General features: G+C 40.4%; 1 protein-coding gene across 5 annotated transcripts in view; it reads left to right on the plus strand.

The window, feature by feature from the left end:
• Positions 1-17,772, plus strand: part of SMARCA2 (SWI/SNF related BAF chromatin remodeling complex subunit ATPase 2) — a 185,870-nt gene that overhangs the window by 78,258 nt on the left and 89,840 nt on the right. For all 5 annotated transcript variants that reach the window (XM_077817613.1, XM_077817615.1, XM_077817618.1 and 2 more), the window contains 7 exons: positions 2,533-2,599; positions 3,237-3,347; positions 6,895-7,137; positions 7,464-7,577; positions 11,479-11,586; positions 12,662-12,748; positions 14,188-14,234. In XM_077817613.1, coding sequence (XP_077673739.1) covers positions 2,533-2,599; positions 3,237-3,347; positions 6,895-7,137; positions 7,464-7,577; positions 11,479-11,586; positions 12,662-12,748; positions 14,188-14,234 — 777 coding nt within the window. The remainder of the gene's footprint in view (positions 1-2,532; positions 2,600-3,236; positions 3,348-6,894; positions 7,138-7,463; positions 7,578-11,478; positions 11,587-12,661; positions 12,749-14,187; positions 14,235-17,772) is intronic.

The raw sequence follows: 17,772 nt of genomic DNA on the forward strand, positions 1-17,772 counted from the left end.
GTGATTGGCTGGCATTGTGAGGATGACCAGATGGATGATAAAAACACTTGGTTCCATTAGTTTTGCTGTCCACTCAGCAGGCAACTGTATAGTGTCTCTTATTCAGTGTAACTTATTCCTGACATGATTAACAAAAGAGGAAATGTACCTTTCTTCTTTTTTTATATTACATGCTGCAGTTTTCCCTGTTCAGTTTTTAAAGTGCTACTTGCAGCCTATTATTAGATCTTTAAAAGGTACCCCACCAAATATTAGGTAGTTGTCCTTTAACGACACTGGATTTTCTTGTAATTATAGTATAAGTAACTGTCTGATGTGGAGTTGCTTATTGTCCCTAACCATTGATCTCCAGCCTCTGCCCAGTGTATTCTTCTTTGTCTTATTTTGCCCCCTTTTCCTGTGGTTCTGCACAGCATCCCTTTATTTATTGTGATTTTTCTGAATGTGCTCTACCCTGGTCTCTGCAGGAATTGGTTGTTGGTTTCTTGAAACAGATTGCTTTAAAGAGACATTATCAAGTTGCCCTAAATATAAAGGGAAGGCTAACCACCTTTAAATCCCTCCTGGCCAGAGGGGAAAAACGCTTTCACCTGTAAAGGGTTAAGAAGCTAAAGATAACCTCGCTGGCACCTGACCAAGATGACCAATGAGGAGACAAGATACTTTCAAAGCTGCGGGGAGGAACAAAGGGTTCTCTCTGTCTGTGTATTGCTTTTGCCGGGACCAGAGCAGGAATGCAGGTCAGAACTCCTGTAAAGGGTTAATAAGCAATCCAGTTAGATATGCGTTAGATTCTGTTTTGCTTAAATGGCTGATAAAATAAGTTGTGCTGAATGGAATGTATGTTCCGGTTTTTGTGTCTTTTTGTAACTTAAGGTTTTGCCTAGAGGGATTCTCTATGTTTTGAATCTGATTACCCTGTAATGTATTTACCATCCTGATTTTACAGAGGTGATTCTTTTACTTTTTCTTCATTTAAAATTCTTCTTTTAAGAGCCTGATTGCTTTTTCCTTGTTCTTAAGTTCCAAGGGTTTGGGTCTGTGTTCACCTATGCAAATTGGTGAGGATTTTTATCAAGCCTTCCCCAAGAAAGGGGGTGTAGGGCTTGGGGGGACTTTGGCGGGATAGACGTTTCCAAGTGGGCTCTTTCCCGGGTTATATTTTGTTAGACGCTTGGTGGTGGCAGCAATAAAGTCCAGGGACAAAAGGTAAAATAGTTTGTACCTTGGAGAAGTTTTAACCTAAGCTGGTAAAAATAAGCTTAGGGGTTTTTTCATGCAGGTCCCCACATCTGTGCCCTAGAGTTCAGAGAGGGGAAGGAACCTTGACACGAGTACTGTAAAACTTCTGTAGTGTTGTTTTGTCCCTAAGTGATACATATCTTACAACTGGCTGTGGAGTGGCTTTGGCATTCTAATTAGAAGGTTGCTAAGAAAGTTACCAGTTGTTTGGGGTCTGTAGGTGTTAGCACAATATTATTATTCCTTATGTGGTCTACTTTGAAGTGCCCCACCTTCTGGCTCTGCTGCAGCAACCATTAACTAACTTCCAGAGATGTGCACAATCCTACTGACACTAGTGATGCCGGGATCAAACATAAAGAGAAATGCATGACTGGAGAGCGAGCCCTGTTACTAATACAGGGTTTCCAAGGGGAAGGAAGTTGTACTATCGATTTTCAAGAGTACAATGGAGACTCGAAACGTGATGTTTTTAAAGTACTTGATATTGTCTTTTTTTAAGTTTTATAAAGGGGAGGAGCTGAGACCTGAAGTATTTTACCAGTTCCTTTAGCCTTTCTTTAAGACTATTCAGTGTGTTAGTATAGTTAAAATCACATAGTGCAAAAATGAAGGTACATAAGTGGCTGACTGACACAACAGTAGTGCTGGATGCTAATAGCGCATCATCACAAGTTAACAGCGCTGATACCTTTTACCTTGGGCTTTGTGGGGCTATATCTGAGAAGTTGCAAGTTGCGTCCGATGAAGTGAGCTGTAGCTCACAAAAGCTTATGCTCAAATAAATTTGTTAGTCTCTAAGGTGCCACAAGTACTCCTTTTCTTTTTGCGGATACAGACTAACATGGCTGCTACTCTGAAACCAAGTTTTACTTGTTACAGCTGAGCAGCATGAGATGACAGATATGTCTTTTCTGTGCAGATTCATCTATTCTCACTTTTTTAGTTGGTGTGTTAACACGAACCTAAAGTTAGGCATGTGCTTAAGTGCTTTGCTGAATCAGGGCCAAAACAGATTTCTAAATAAGACTTAGACATTTTTCCCAAATCAGTTCTTCCCTCACATCTCAAATGAAGATGGCTCATATAGCATATCAAAATCTGCATGTTTCCTTTTTAATATTCAATCTACATGTTCAAGGCAAAGATATGGAAGTAAGTAAGAAGTTTGTTGGGGACTCAGCTTTCATTGTGAAAGAGGTATTAAGGTGACAGTTATAAATAATACCTTAGATTTAAACATAATTAGATATGATACTAAATTGTTCATATTCTTCATTTCTTATCTAGGACTTTATCTAACTGGACATATGAATTTGACAAATGGGCTCCTTCTGTGGTGAAAATTTCTTACAAGGTTTGATTTGCTTTCTCTATTTGTATAACATTGAAAGAGTGAAAAATAGACCCTCCTCTTCCACATTTCCCAAGCTAATCTGTAAACTCTGTTTGGCTGTAAAGTTTTGTCATGTGCATCATGTACTAAACAGTGACAGTTAATCATCCCAAACAGGTTACTATAATAAACCATAATTACTTTCAAATAGTGAAATGCAGAAGAAAATTGTTAATTATCATATTGCAAGGTTTCTGATGAGAGTAATACAAATGATAAATAAGACACATTTTGTATATTGCTGAATACTTTCATGTTAGACTACTGTATTTTCAATTGTTCCTATAAAGTCAAGCAGTTACCAAGGAGACTAGATAGATTGACTGCTGCTACTTCCATATAAAGAGAGCTTTGCAGTCCAGCAGCTAGTTTCCTGGTATGAGGTTATTGTAATTTTTCTCTTCTCTTCTCCCTCCCGTGGTCTTCATTGGGGAAACCATTCTGAAGGGATCTGGAATATGTCAATACATTGTTTGATTTTGCTTTTTAGCACACTCATACAAACACCTTTTCTCTACTTCCCATGACTGTAAGAAATAGCAGAGGACTATAAACAATTATTTTTTCATTCTTTATTTTATTTTCTCTTCACTTTCAGGGGACACCTGCCATGCGTCGCTCACTTGTTCCTCAGCTTCGAAGTGGAAAATTTAATGTTCTTTTAACTACTTACGAATACATAATAAAAGACAAACACATTCTTGCTAAGGTAAAAATTGATTTCTGTCACCTCTTAACTGCAAACCCTCCTCCGTGTCACCAGATTGTGTCTTGCATGAAACTTCTATTACGTTGCCCATAGAAATCATAGAAATGTAGGACTGGAAGGGACCTTGATAGGTCATCTAGTCCAGTCCCCTGCACTGGAGGCAGGACTAAGTGTTATCTAGACCATCCCCGATAGATGTTTGTCTCACCTGTTCTTAAAAACCTCCAATAATGGAGATTCCACAACTTCCCTAGATAATTTGTTCCAGTGCTTAATGACATGTACAGTCAGGAAGATTTTCCTAATGGCTAACCTAAATCACCCTTGCTGCAATTTAAGCCCATTACTTCTTTTCCCCTCCTCAGTGGATAAGCGGAACAATTTATCATCCTCCTCCATATAACAACATTTTACATACTTGAAGACTGTTATCATGTGTGTGTGTCTCTCTCCCCCTGCTGTCCCCCTCAGTCTTCTCTTCTCCAGACTAAACAAACCCATATTTTTCAATCTTTCCACATAGGTCATGTTTTCTAGACCTTTAATCATTTTTGTTGCTCCCCTCTGGACTTTCACCAATTTGTCCACCTCTTTCCTGAAGTGTGGTGCCCAGAACTGGACACAGTACTCCAGTGGAGACCTTCTCAGTGCTGAATAGAGTGGGAGAATTACTTTGTGTCTTGCTTTCAACATTCCTGCTGATACATTGCAGAATGATGTTTGCTTTGTCCAACAGTATTACTTTGTTGACCCATATTTAGTTTGTGACCCACTATAACCCCCAGATCCTTTTCTGCAGTATGCCTTCTCAGGCAGTCATTTTCCATTTTGCATTTGTGCAATTGATTATTCCTTCCTATGTGTAGTACTTTGCATTTGTCCTTATTGAATTTCATCCTGTTTAATTTAGACCATTTCTCCAGTTTTGTTAACATCATTTGGAATTCTAATCCTGTCCTCCAAAGTGCTTGCAACCCCTCCCCGCTTGGTATTGTCAGCAGACTTTAAAAGTGTACTGTCTATGCCATTATCCAAGTCATTTATGAAAATATTGAATAGAACCAGACCCAAACCGATCTCTGCAGGACCCCACTCGATGTGCCCTTCCAGCTCAATTGTGAACCATTGCTAACTACTCTGAGTACTCTTTCCAGGTAGTTGTGCACCCACCTTATAGTAGGTTCATCTAGGCTATGGTTGTCTAGTTTTGCTTATGAGAAGGTCATATGAGACAGGTATCAAAGCCTTACTAAAAGCAAAATATATGACTTCTACCATTTGCCACCACTCACAAGGCTTGTTACCCGATCAAAGAAGGATGTTAGGTTGGTTTGACGTGATTTGTTCTTGACAAATCGGTGTTGAATGCTCCATATTTCCTTCTAGGTGCTTACAAATAGAATGTTTGATTATTTGCTCCATTATCTTTCTGGATACTGAAGTTAAAATGATTGGTCTATAATTCCCTGCATTGTCCTTATTCCTCTTTTTATAGCTAAGTACTATATTTGCCCTTTTCCACTTCTTATGTCTCTCTCCCATTCTCCATGAATTCTCAAAGATAATCCCTAATGGCTCAGAGATCTCTTCAGCTAGTTCCTGAAGTATTCTAGGATGCATTTCGTGAGGCCCTGCTGACCTGAAGACTTCTAATTAGTCAAAGTAATTCTTAACTTGTTCTTTTCATGTTTTAGCCTCAGATTCTGTCCCATTTAAACTGATGTTCACTATGTTAATTATTCAATCACTGCTATCTTTTGTGTGTGTGTGTGAAAACTGAAATAAAAGAGGCATCTAACACTCTGGCCATTGCTGCAGTTTTTTGATATTGTCCTCCATCCTCATTTGGTAATGGGACTATGCTGTCCCCAGTCTTCCTTTTGCTTCCCATGTATTTATAAAATGCTTTCTTGTTACCCTTTATATTCCTACCTAGTTTAATCTTGTTTTGTGCCTTTCTAATTTTGTCCCTACATGCTTGTGTTATTGTTTTGTATTCATCCTTTGTAATTTGACCTAATTTCCACTTTTTGTGTGTCTTTTTTTTTTTTTTTGAGTTTTAGGTCATTGATAATCTCCTGGTTAAACCAGGATGGCCTCTTACCATACTACTGTCTTTCCTACGCATTGGTATAGTTAGCTCTTGGACCCACAATAACGTCTCTTTAAAAAATTACCAACTGTCTTGAACTCTTTTTTTTCCCCCGAAGGTGTGATCATATTTGTTTCTCTGTTCTGTAAAGCAGAGTCCCTGGATCTTGTCTACGCTTTTTAATAGTGTTTATCCTGATCTTCAATCTGTGACCTCTGCTATTCCAGTTCTGTGTTTCTGGGCAGAGACTGACCCCTATTACAAAATTTCTGGTTGTGTGGTGGTTTTTATTTGTGGCCACATAATAACTTATGCCTTAAATTTTATATCCAGAAAATTTACATCACCTAAGGATCCAGTTTTCTTAATCTAAATGTGTCCTAAGTATTGTTGTTGTTTAAAAACTCTCAAACAGACATGAATATTGATGCCTCAGTGGTAGTGGACGTATTTTTAAAATGTGCAGCTAAGGTATTAGTAGTACTCTCGATATACATAAGCAGACCAACAAGAGAGACCTGGTGATCGATCTTATTGTCACTCTGTCATTCCTTTTGCTTCCTCTCACTCTTTTGTTAAGACTCTGACTTGTCATGTTCAATGTAGTTGACATGCTTTTTGGAGCATAGATGCTGCCTGGACTCGTTTGGGGAGGCACCTAGTACATCTCTGAATGCATGAAAAAATAATTAATACTAAATCCCAACAGTTTGTATTGTGCATGCAGTATTTTTCTCTCCTTTTTTTTGCCCACCTTTGTTCCTTGTCTTCAGCTCTTAGGCTGTAGATGGCTTTGGTCTCCATGTTTCAACATCTGCTCTGACTCTGCATTAAATCTTTCGTGGTGGGAGCTGAAATTTCCTGGGGTGACATCCATTGCTGGCTTCCTTCATTAAGAAGTTGCAGTGCCTGAAATGGCCCTGGTTACATTGCCCTGTTTTGGTTCCTCACACTTAAGTTAGATGGAAGGATTTGGCTGAACTAAAGGAATGTGTATTGTTGCTGTCTTATGTGGCTGTTTGAAAACGTATATTTGCTTCTTCTGAGTTTTTACTTGTGATGACTTCATTTAGAGTTCTTGGTTTTTCCTCTTCCCCTAATAACTCCTACCCTGACCCTACAGTATTAGGGTCTCGTAAGGACACCACCCGGTGAAAGATCCTAATGTGGGGAATGAGCTGTTAGCAGTTGCAGGCTCAGATAGAGTTGTACCTTAGCCTCCGTTTGTTCCTCCTCCATTACGTACAAGGTCACTTCTGCCTGGATAACACTATATTGGACTTCTATCCCTAACAAGAACTACCCTTAAAGCTAAAATAGCCAAGACCCAGCCTCTCTTTTCTGTTCAATGCGGGTGGGAAGCACTTAGCACTAATTCTGGCAGTGTCTCATCTCCATGTCAAAGGGTCGCTTTTCTGAGTTCACTAACTCGGCCAGAATTTTTTCCTGTTGTAGATTCGATGGAAGTATATGATAGTAGATGAAGGCCATCGAATGAAGAACCATCACTGCAAGCTGACTCAGGTCTTGAACACCCACTACGTGGCCCCTAGACGGATTCTGTTGACTGGGACACCACTGCAGAACAAGTTGCCTGAACTTTGGGCTCTCCTCAACTTCCTCCTCCCCACCATTTTCAAGAGCTGCAGTACCTTTGAACAGTGGTTTAATGCTCCATTTGCCATGACTGGAGAAAGGGTACTGGAATGGTTTGCTTAAATCTAATCAGAAATAAACAATAGGATGAAAACAAAATGGAACCCATGGTGTAGCATCTGAACTGTCCCTTGTACTCACAGAATTATAATCCTAATGTAACAGTTACCTTCATTACAATTTTACAATTCTTCACTTAAATTTCTCTTTCTGGACTCGGAGTCCTGTTTAATAATAAAATACAAGAGTACAGCATGGGATAAATATTGCACATGTATTTGTAATGAGGTATAATCTCCCACATAGTCATAATATGACACAGTTCGCTGACTTATGTTGTAGTAACTCTTATGATTACATTTGTGAAGGTGGACTTAAACGAGGAAGAGACTATTCTGATCATCAGACGTCTCCACAAAGTGTTACGACCCTTCTTGCTGAGGAGACTGAAGAAAGAGGTTGAATCTCAACTGCCAGAAAAGGTTTGTGGGGGGAGGATTTCATGAAAAACTTGTTCCCCAGTGTCTGAGATTTTTGTACAATTGTTTTTCTTTTTTAAAAGCACCATACAATATAGCTGTTCAGGTGATCCTACAGAAGGAAACTTCCTAGAGCCACCAGTTAATTTTTAAGAAAAATCTTTAAATTAACTAAGATTTCCCTTTAAAAGAAGAAAAAGCTACAGGTGAGGACTTTGGAAGTTGGCAGAGGATTCCTGTGTGCTCAGTCATTAATCCAAATCCTGTGTTTGACAGTTTTGCTAAAACTGTCAGTACTAAAGTCCACAATATAGTTTTAGTACAGCTTAAAGCTAACTGTGTCTGCTAAAACTGGTTTACATAAAATGTTTGTTTCCGCAGTATTTATATTCAGGGCATTAATAAAAACCAGCCTGACTTATTACTGAGGGTCAGATTCTGCCGCTTTTACTCTCTTAAATAGTGCTTTTACTCTCTCTGGTAGTTGCATTGAAATAATTGAAACTCATAAAGTCCCATGTTAGTAAGGGTAACAGACTCTGATTCTGCATTAGGGAGTCAGAAACTTTCCAATGCTGTCTTGTGGAGTTTTTTTAATCTTACACAGAACTTTTAACCAGGTTATCATGCATCTCAGAATTTTTCAGAGCCAGATAACTAAAAAAATCCAGCTTGGCTCCTTCTGCAGTTGGAAGGGTTTATTTCACATTTTACAAGAGACATATATAAACCCTATAAGTTACTTCATCTTTGTATAAATATGCAAGTGCCAAAGTTTACACCCTGTTAGAATCCCAAACTGAATTTGGAGGATACAGGAATCCAACCATTTGTGCCTTTCTGACACACCAAGCCCGTGCCAAATGCTGATCCTATTTCTGTCTTTTCAGTTATATACAGCTAAAATTTAAGCCTAAAAAATAATGTATTGCAAAAGAAATCAATTACTCTTGACTTTCTCCCTTCCCCTAAACCTGTTCTATCAGTGTGAGTGGGCAGATGATTGAAATATACAGAAATTCTGCTCTCTGAAACACATTCAGGAGTCAAATCAATGGAGGAGAGAGATGGAGAAAAAGGAACAGCATTGCACTGATATTAAGTGAACCTTGAAAACTATTTTTTGCCATTCCTGCATTACACAAGATCAATGTGGCAGATAGCAGAGGATATGTCGCAACCAAACTTCACAACATTTAGCAATATGTGGCCTACTATCTCCATTACCTTACTGAGAAGACAGAACTAACCTGGACTTAATTAGAGAGAAGCAGTTTATAGGCTGGCTTTGCTTCCTCACGTTTCTTTTAAAATACGTGAAGCTCAATTTGATTAGAACATGAATCTTAGGCTCAAAACCAAGGGCATTTCAAGGTAGAGTGTAAAACCTCTGTTTACTTCCTTAGTAATGATCACACACACAGAGAAAACTAGGTAGCAATATGCGGTAGGTGGATCAAACTCCTGGAAAGCAGAAAAGTCACAGGCAGTTCCTATATAAACCTTCCTACGCTATATGCAACCTGTAAATATAGGATGTGATTCAGAAGAAATGCTGCCCTAGCAATCTGTTATAGTGTGCTTGGGATGAGAGAGCTCCAGGACCTGGAAGCCAACCTTCAGGAGGACACAATATGTGCCAGGTAGCCTGGGAGCATAAGGGAGTCCTGAATTACACCCATTTTGCTTGCCGGTTCTGGCGTGACTGTCTGGCACAAGGTTCTCCAGGCCATGGTCAAGATACTAAGAGGGGGTACTCCTGCCTATATTGCTTTCCAGCCTCCCAAGATGTAACTCTGTAAATATAGAGGCAAATGGATGAATTCAATCAAAACAGAACATAAAGATTTTGGAAAGGTCTTCCTGTTAATTTTCTTTGTTATTCCGCCAGCGTCTCATGTTGTAAATGTGACACAGTGGGTCCTTGCTTACTGTGGACCCAGTTCTGTTCTCACTGAAGTACATGGAAAAACTGGCAAGATTGAACTTTGATTCCCAAATAATCAGCAACAAGGAGACTTCGTATTTAGTTATGTTAGATCAATTTTTTGGCACATTTATTTCAGTACGTACTGTGTTAATTACAAGAAATAGTCAGAGCCTTTATGGATCTCTGGCTACGAAGTGGGGCTTGCCAGTGCTGTGCAAGTGTGGGGAAGATGTTTCAGTCAACCTCTTCCTCTCTGGCCTGCGACAGTCTAATGATCTCTGTCTTATCAGAACACAATGCAAACAGCACAAATGCTGAAAGATAAATAGGTGAGAACCACAGCATTCAAGTCCAAATGAAAGTTGTGCGGGAGGAGGAGCCTGGGGTTTTAGTTTGTCCCACTGTAGACAGAGGGGGCAGCTGTAAAATTCAGCTCTGGCTTCAAATATGGAGTTTGGGGGATATTTGACTCCCCAGTTAAACCCAAAACAATTAAAGGTAAGTAGTAATAGGGATATTTTGTTACATGATTTTTATTGTGATATTGTACTAACATTGATCGGGATCAGCATTTTGAAGAGATAAACCAGCTCAGTAGTACAATTTATTTAATGAAAGGGGCATATAATACACACCTTTAATTAAGTGTTGTGAACATTATTGCTATTATGCCTTCCTCCCTCCCAACATACAGTGTTCATACCAGCCCCCTTTGCAACATTTTTGATTAATTTTAGCTTGGAACATACTCAGATTTGAGACTTGACTGAATTGCTACCAGTACAATCCCATTATTTACATTTTTGTTGTAGTTCAGATTTCTCCCCGTTGACTGTCAGCGAGAGCCACTGTATTCGGTAGCTTTATTAAAAAAGAGGGATTGATAAAATGCTTAACTGTGTTTGTTTAGGGGAGTTGTGGTTGTATCCCCCTATTTAAAAAAAAAAAAAAAAAAAGTTTTCAAGTCCAGTGTGGTGCATTGGAATTGTTGACACAAGATGGCTATTGACAGTTCCATCTTGTCTGACAGGTTCTTGGTAAGGAAGCTCCCTCTCATCTGTGACCTCATCCTCCTGATCCTCTGAGCTGAAAATAATCCAATCATATTTTAATCAGTTTATTAAACGTTAGGTGGCTTGCTGATTTACTTTTAATCACATCCTGCAAGATTTCTAGCCATTAATATGGCTTTGAGTGCATATTATGATTTTTAGTCTAATTATTAAAAACACAGAGAGCATATACCAAGCCAGATTTTATGCATGAGTTATTTTGTAGAAAAGTGTATGTGTTTAAAATTATATAGGAAAAAAGACCTATCTGTATTACTGGCTTTGATACTGATACATGATCAGAACAAACTAAAGACGAGTTAGTTCAGCCAGTGTTACCTGAGTTGAATTTTTGGGTTTACACCACACTTTACTATAATTGCGAACAGTTCTCTCATTCTTACCTGTCTGTTTAGAAAAGAAAATACATATTTCCATCCAAACATTCTTAAATGGCATTATACTTAGGGCTGAATGTGAATCTCATTTGTTTTGTGACAGGTATACAACCACAACTGATCTTTTAAAAATATTTCGCAAGTGTAATAAAGAAAATTCACAAGTTATTGGCCTTCCATTTTGAGAGCCCTTATACAATTATAAAAAGAGAAAATATAAAAATCTCTCTTTTTGGCTTCTTTGCTGAACATCATTGAATTCTCATGCTCAGAGAGACCAAACAATTTACAGCAGACAGGGAACCCAAAGAAACTTTGGAGACAACCATTAAAATGAGTGGATCTGGATTCCAAGAGTGTGGGTGACCACTTTGCAATTCTCTCTTTCTCCCTGGGAGATGTAAGATGTTGCTGGGATATAGGTGTTCCTATGAGGGGAAAGACCTGCAGTTAAATCATCCTAACATTATTATAGCCTGGCAAAACTCTGTGCTCCATTTACTTACTGTTATTTTTCACACTAGGTTGAATATGTGATCAAATGCGACATGTCAGCTCTTCAGAAGATTCTCTACCGCCATATGCAAGCGAAGGGAATCCTCCTCACAGATGGCTCCGAGAAAGACAAGAAGGTACAACGGGAACTATAATACTTAACAACAATACATTATGGCGGTGTGTTTACTGAATGTATGACTGCCAACACCAGCCTGCTTATTAAAAAAATAAGTAAACTTTTTGGGATATCCTACTGCAGATGTGTCAGTTGGGAAAAGAATTTGCCCACAACTGAAATGTTTGTGCAAAAAAAAAAAAAAAAAAAAAGTCTTTGTTCTCCGGTCACAATGCAAAACCTAACCTTGTGTTTGATATATAATTGTAAAGATGCATTTCTGGGTGCAGTGTTACAAAACCTCCCTCAATGGCTAAAACCGAATAGGGAATCCTGAGTAAAATAACTGGGATTGTGGCACCATGGGCTGCATCAGGTTATTTATCAAAAGTGCTGAAAAGCACACCAAAAGTCCTATTCTCACCCTCTAGAGTCTCTAAATCCTCCTGCTTCCCACCTGGTTCCCAGGCTTCTTGTCCAGTCAGTGCTATCTCCCCACTCCAATTTCCAGTTCTAGTTTCCCTTCCCCACCCAAGACTCATCATCCCTTATTAGCTACTTCTAGAACATTTTAGCTTCTTAGAACCATGTGGTGTTCTTGTGGTTGACAGAGAAACAGATAGATTCAGGTAACTGCCAAAGGAAGGCACTGCAGAAATGAGAAACAGCTGAACAGAATCATGCCCTACTTGTAGGGTTTAGACATCACATAGTCTGTGGCCTCATAAATCTAGATGGCAGACAAACATTGCCTCCCAATATGACCGCTGTAATTAGATACAAACCCCAGGCCCCAGTACACTTCCATGGCTTACACTTCCATGGCTTTCAAGTCTTCCATACCTTTTTCTTTTAGACCACACCCCCTCTGATAATGGAGGTTGCACATGGACTTGAGGGGACAACCAACTTCATTTTACTATATAGCTTCTTCAGGGAGTTTCCTGTGCAACTCTGACATTTCATTGCACAAGATGGCCTTCAACTTTGGTGTAGAAATATAGAATGCCCCCCTAAAAATTCAGATTTTAAACAGTCTTCAATTAACTAGCAATTCAGTTTTGCCATTTGACTTGTATTTTTTCCTCCTTTAGGGAAAAGGTGGGGCAAAAACTCTTATGAACACTATCATGCAATTGAGAAAGATATGCAATCACCCATATATGTTTCAGCATATTGAGGTAAGGCTGTCATGTTCAGTTTGCTTGGTCTTTTCTGTATAAATGGCTAATGTGATAGAAAACCAGGGTTAGAGGATTACATATGTATGAAAATCTAACCAAAGCCATATTCAAGTCTTAATTTTTATGTATTCTTTGCAATTTACTAAAGGAGGAGTGGTTCTGAAACTTTCTAAAATTTGGTACTTACTACTGAATAAATACACTCTTCTCTCTTAATTTTGAGGCATATGTGGTAGGGGAAGTCCCTGCCACTGTCACTTGTTCTGGAAGTGGCAAGTTTGGGGAATGTACTCATTTGGTTACTGCTATGGCTGGGCAGTATTTCTACAGTGTCCTTAGAGTCCTCTTAACTTTAGAGTTCTTGCAGATCTCAGCTTTATTAGTTGAGAGAAATAAAAACAGTCGGGGACCTGTATGTATATGGTATATCTGCCTGGCAGGATTCAGTTTCCGAGCTCTGGCTAGTTCCTTAAAAATGTGATTGTGAAGGCCAATATATATATTACAGCCCAATTTTTGCACGGTACAAAATTAAGTGCTCTTAGCCAGAGGGCCAAATGTCCATCTGTCCGCCCAATTTTTCCTCCTCTCTGGATTTCTTTTCACACATGATTGTGTAGGCATAACATCATAGGTGGATGTGGATTCAACAGCATGCCTATCAGCAGTATAACTGGGAAGAGAGGAGTCACCAGATTTTCAGCTGCATCTTTAAATGACTTATGAGGGGCTTGTTCTTTTGGGGACTATCATCTTCTTAGGGGGAATTTCTGTGTTCAACATGACTCCAAGACTTCATTCCATTAGTTATATGTCGTGTATATGTAAACTTGCCTAAAACATGAAATATAAATTTTGGTTTTAAATGCCCTTACTCTGGAACCTCACTAATTCTACTCTACTAATCCTTCATAAGGCACACCAAAAAAGGTGGTCTTTCCCCATTGTTTGGCAAAAATTTAATAGGAGTGCAGCAATAAGGTGTCTCATTACTGCACCTTTGTTGTTTTTACAAAACATAAATGTACTAGTACGTTATGAAGTATTATTCTAAATAACTAAAATAAAGCTACAGTTCACAAAGTAAATGAACAAAGTACATCTTGTCGATACATTATCATTTTGGGTTTTTTTGTTTGCTCACTTGCTAATTCACAAAATTCAGTAATTTCCAAATGAGTCTCCCAGTAATTAGTGCAAATTAAATTCTACTGTAGTTGTAATCTGGTAAAGTGCACACTGAGGGAAATCATTCCTACAGGCCATGCATTTTAAGCAACAGTGGAAAATAACAGCGCACTTGTACCATAAGGCTGACTTCAAGGTGTGTGAGTGGTAATGAGACTTGAACCCTAGCATTCAACAGATAATTATAGTGCTGTTTTTGGATTACAGTATAATCTCAGTGTCTAATAATCCACTTATATTATTTGCAGGAGTCCTTTGCTGAACACTTGGGCTATTCAAGTGGTGTTATCAATGGGTAAATCCTTTTTTTTTTTTCTTCATTGTATATTTGTAATGAAGCCATTGGGCAGGATGCTGTGTTAGTTTCAATAGTCATGTTATCAAAACTAAGCAGTTTGCAAAACAAATTCAATCTTACAGTTAGAAGTAATGTATTTTATAGACCCTAATCAATTAAAAACTTTCTCTGTACTCTAAATGGTTCTTCACATCATCTGCAGTTATGCAGTCTCAGAGGCTGCTGCTTATTCCAAAGGGATGCTTCCTTCTTGGAAGCAGCAATTTAAAGCTGCTTTGGTACTCGTGTAGTAACTAGAGACTTCCCAGGCTCCAATCGGGCTTTTGTGACTATTAGGGCAGGCTCAATGTCTACTCCAACATCTAAATAAGGAGCAGGTTTTTCCTTGGCTGACTTTTTAAAGGAGCCTCGTGTTTTGCAGATAACTTCCAGTGGCTGGGTACTTGATGGAGTTTAGCCTGGCAAATGATTAAGAGGAGCGGCTCATGGCAATGAGTGTGTGTGATTTCCATTGACTTCAGACAAGTGATTGGGAGTAGGATCGCTTCCTCCACTAAAATCCCAAGGATTGAGTAGGGTGGAAAGGATTTCTGCTCCCTGCTGTATCTGTTTACAAACATTCTTCTTTGAGTTTGTGTCAGTCTGGATCTACTCTGGTTGTGCGTATGCCTCATGAATGTGAGATAGGAGTTTTTTTAATAGCATAGAATCATAGAATATCAGGGTTGGAAGGGACCTCAGGAGGTCATCTCGTCCAACCCCCTGCTCAAAGCAGGACCAATCCCCAACTAATTCATCCCAGCCAGGGCTTTGTCAAGCCTGACCTTGAAAACCTCTAAGGAAGGAGATTCCACCGCCTCCCTAGGTAACGCATTGCAGTGCTTCGCCACCCCCCTAGTGAAAAAGTTTTTCCTAACATCCAACCTAAACCTCCCCCACTGTAACTTGAGACCATTACTCCTCGTTCTGTCATCTGCTACCACTGAGAACAGTCTAGATCCGTCCTCTTTGGAACCTCCCTTCAGATAGTTGAAAGCAGCTATCAAATCCCCCCTCATTCTTCTCTTCTGCAGACTAAACAATCCCAGTTCCTTCAGCCTCTCCTCATAAATCATGTGCTACAGCCCCCTAAAAATTTTTGTTGCCTTCTGCTGGACGCTTTCCAATTTTTCCACATCCTTCTTGTAGTGTGGGGCCCAAAACTGGACACAGTACTCCAGATGAGGCCTCACCAATGTCAAACAGAGGGGAATGATCACGTCCCTTGATCTGCTGGCAATGCACCTACTTATACAGCCCAAAATGCTGTTAGCCTTCTTGGCAACAAGGGCATGCTGTTAACTCATATCGAGCTTCTCGTCCACTGTAACCCCTAGGTCCTTCTCTGCAGAACTGCTGCCTACCCATTCGGTCCCTAGTCTGTAGCAATGCATGGGATTCTTCCTCTAATTTGTCTAGGTCCCTCTGTATCCTATCCATACCCCCCAGTGTATCTACCACTCCTCCCAGTTTAGTGTCATCTGCAAACTTGCTGAGGGTGCAGTCCACACCATCCTCCAGATCATGAATGATAAACCAGCCCCAGGACCGACCCTTGGGGCACTCCGCTTGATACCGGCTGCCAACTAGACATGGAGCCATTGATCATTACCCTTTGAGTCCAACGTTCTAGCCAGCTTTTTATCCACCTTATAGTCCATTCATCCAGCCGATACTTCTTTAACTTGCTGGCAAGAATACTGTGGGAGACCGTATCAAAAGCTTTGCGTAAATCAAGGAATAACACATCGACTGCTTTCCCCTCCTCCACAGAGACAGTTATCTCGTCATAGAAGGCAATTAGGTTAGTCAGGCATGACTTGCCCTTGGTGAATCCATGCTGACTGTTCCTGATCACTTTCCTCTTCTCTAAGTGCTTCAGAATTGATTCCTTGAGGACCTGCTCCATGATTTTTCCAGGGACTGAGGTGAGGCTGACTGGCCTGTAGTTTCCCCGGATCCTCCTCCTTCCCTTTTTTAAAGATGGGTACTACATTAGCCTTTTTCCAGTCTTCCGGGACCTCCTCCGATCGCCATGAGTTTTCAAAGTCCATGTACACTGTCCCTCCTTGTGCTTCTATATGAGAGCATGAACAGTGGGGCAGCCATAACCCTCCCTCAGTTTTCTTACCATCCATGGCAGAAAGACAGGACCTGGCAAAAGTGCAACCCACTAGTTCTTAGCTCAGGCTAAACTTCTTTGGTATCTTCCAAAGTCTTCAGAACCACTTCTAATCTACTATGTGCCACTGCCATGAACTGATCCAACCTATCTAGACCAAACTCTACTGGTCATACCCCACTGTGCAGAACTCCTTATTATGACCGATTTAAAACCTGCCAGCTTCAAAACTTGTCCATGCTGCAGTGGTCTAATACCCCTGAGGAATGGACACGGTAGATATCTCTTCTGCCTGAGGGAATTGCATATTCTGAGCAGGTGCCTACACAGAAATCACGAGATGCAAGGTTGAAACCCCATCTTCTGGAACAATCCATGCATGTCTCATCAGACCCTGAGGAAATGAGTTCCAGAACCCTACTAGTGGAGAAGCCAGCATCATCGAACGTGCCATCGAGCTGCTAGGCAGTGTCTCATACTATCACAGAGAAGACGGCATCGAGGAATGTCCCAACATCAAAGTTGATCAACATTAATGTTGAAGCCAGAACGAACACCTCTGGTGTTGAAGTCAGTCACAGAGAGGACTGCTTAAAGCAGAAGGTTGAGAAGGAGCTCAGTATCCTTTCATAAGAGCAAATATCAAAGCCTCTGGGGAGGAGTCTACCAATCCTTGCCCGGTATTGAGGGCTCGGGGAAGGAGCAGCTTGTGATGCAGCAAACTCCAATAGTACCAACGATGCAGTCCTTAGCCTTGACCCCAGCCTCATGGAGGGGATAGGACTGCAGCTGAATGTGACCCACCAGTGGTACTGAGTCACCTGCATCCATACAGACTCTCCCACCAAGAGCACCTTACATGTTGGAACGACCCCAGGAAGGGGTTTACTCCTCACATCACCGGGACACATTCATCCCATCATCAAGAAGAGAGCCCTCTCCCTTGAGGTCCACAACCCTGCAGGCTTCTCCTGCAGATCTCTACTTTGATCAGTCCATTGAGGTTGGCACTGACTGGCCGACACCCAGCAAATCAACCATACTCCTATGGTATGCCAGCATGGCCCTACTGTGGGGGCAGAGGGAAGGGGTAGCTTGCCATTGTAGGCATGGAGGAAAAGGAATATCTCTCTCCCTAGTGATATCCCTACCACAGGCTCCTCTCTACCAGGAAGAGCCAGATGCAGGCGCAGAGCAACATCAATGCCCCGTCTCACACTGAAGTATATCTGCTCTTCATCAACAGATGGGGTGGCATCCTTGGTACCGGTGCAAGACAACTTTAAAGCATTTCATTAGCTCCTTGTGAAGTTTACTGAAACTCTGGAGATTGAGGCATGGATCATCCCGGAGAAATTTCATAAGCTGTTAGAC

The sequence above is a fragment of the Eretmochelys imbricata genome, chromosome 5 (genome assembly GCF_965152235.1).
Source record: "Eretmochelys imbricata isolate rEreImb1 chromosome 5, rEreImb1.hap1, whole genome shotgun sequence".
NCBI classification, from domain to species: domain Eukaryota; kingdom Metazoa; phylum Chordata; order Testudines; family Cheloniidae; genus Eretmochelys; species Eretmochelys imbricata.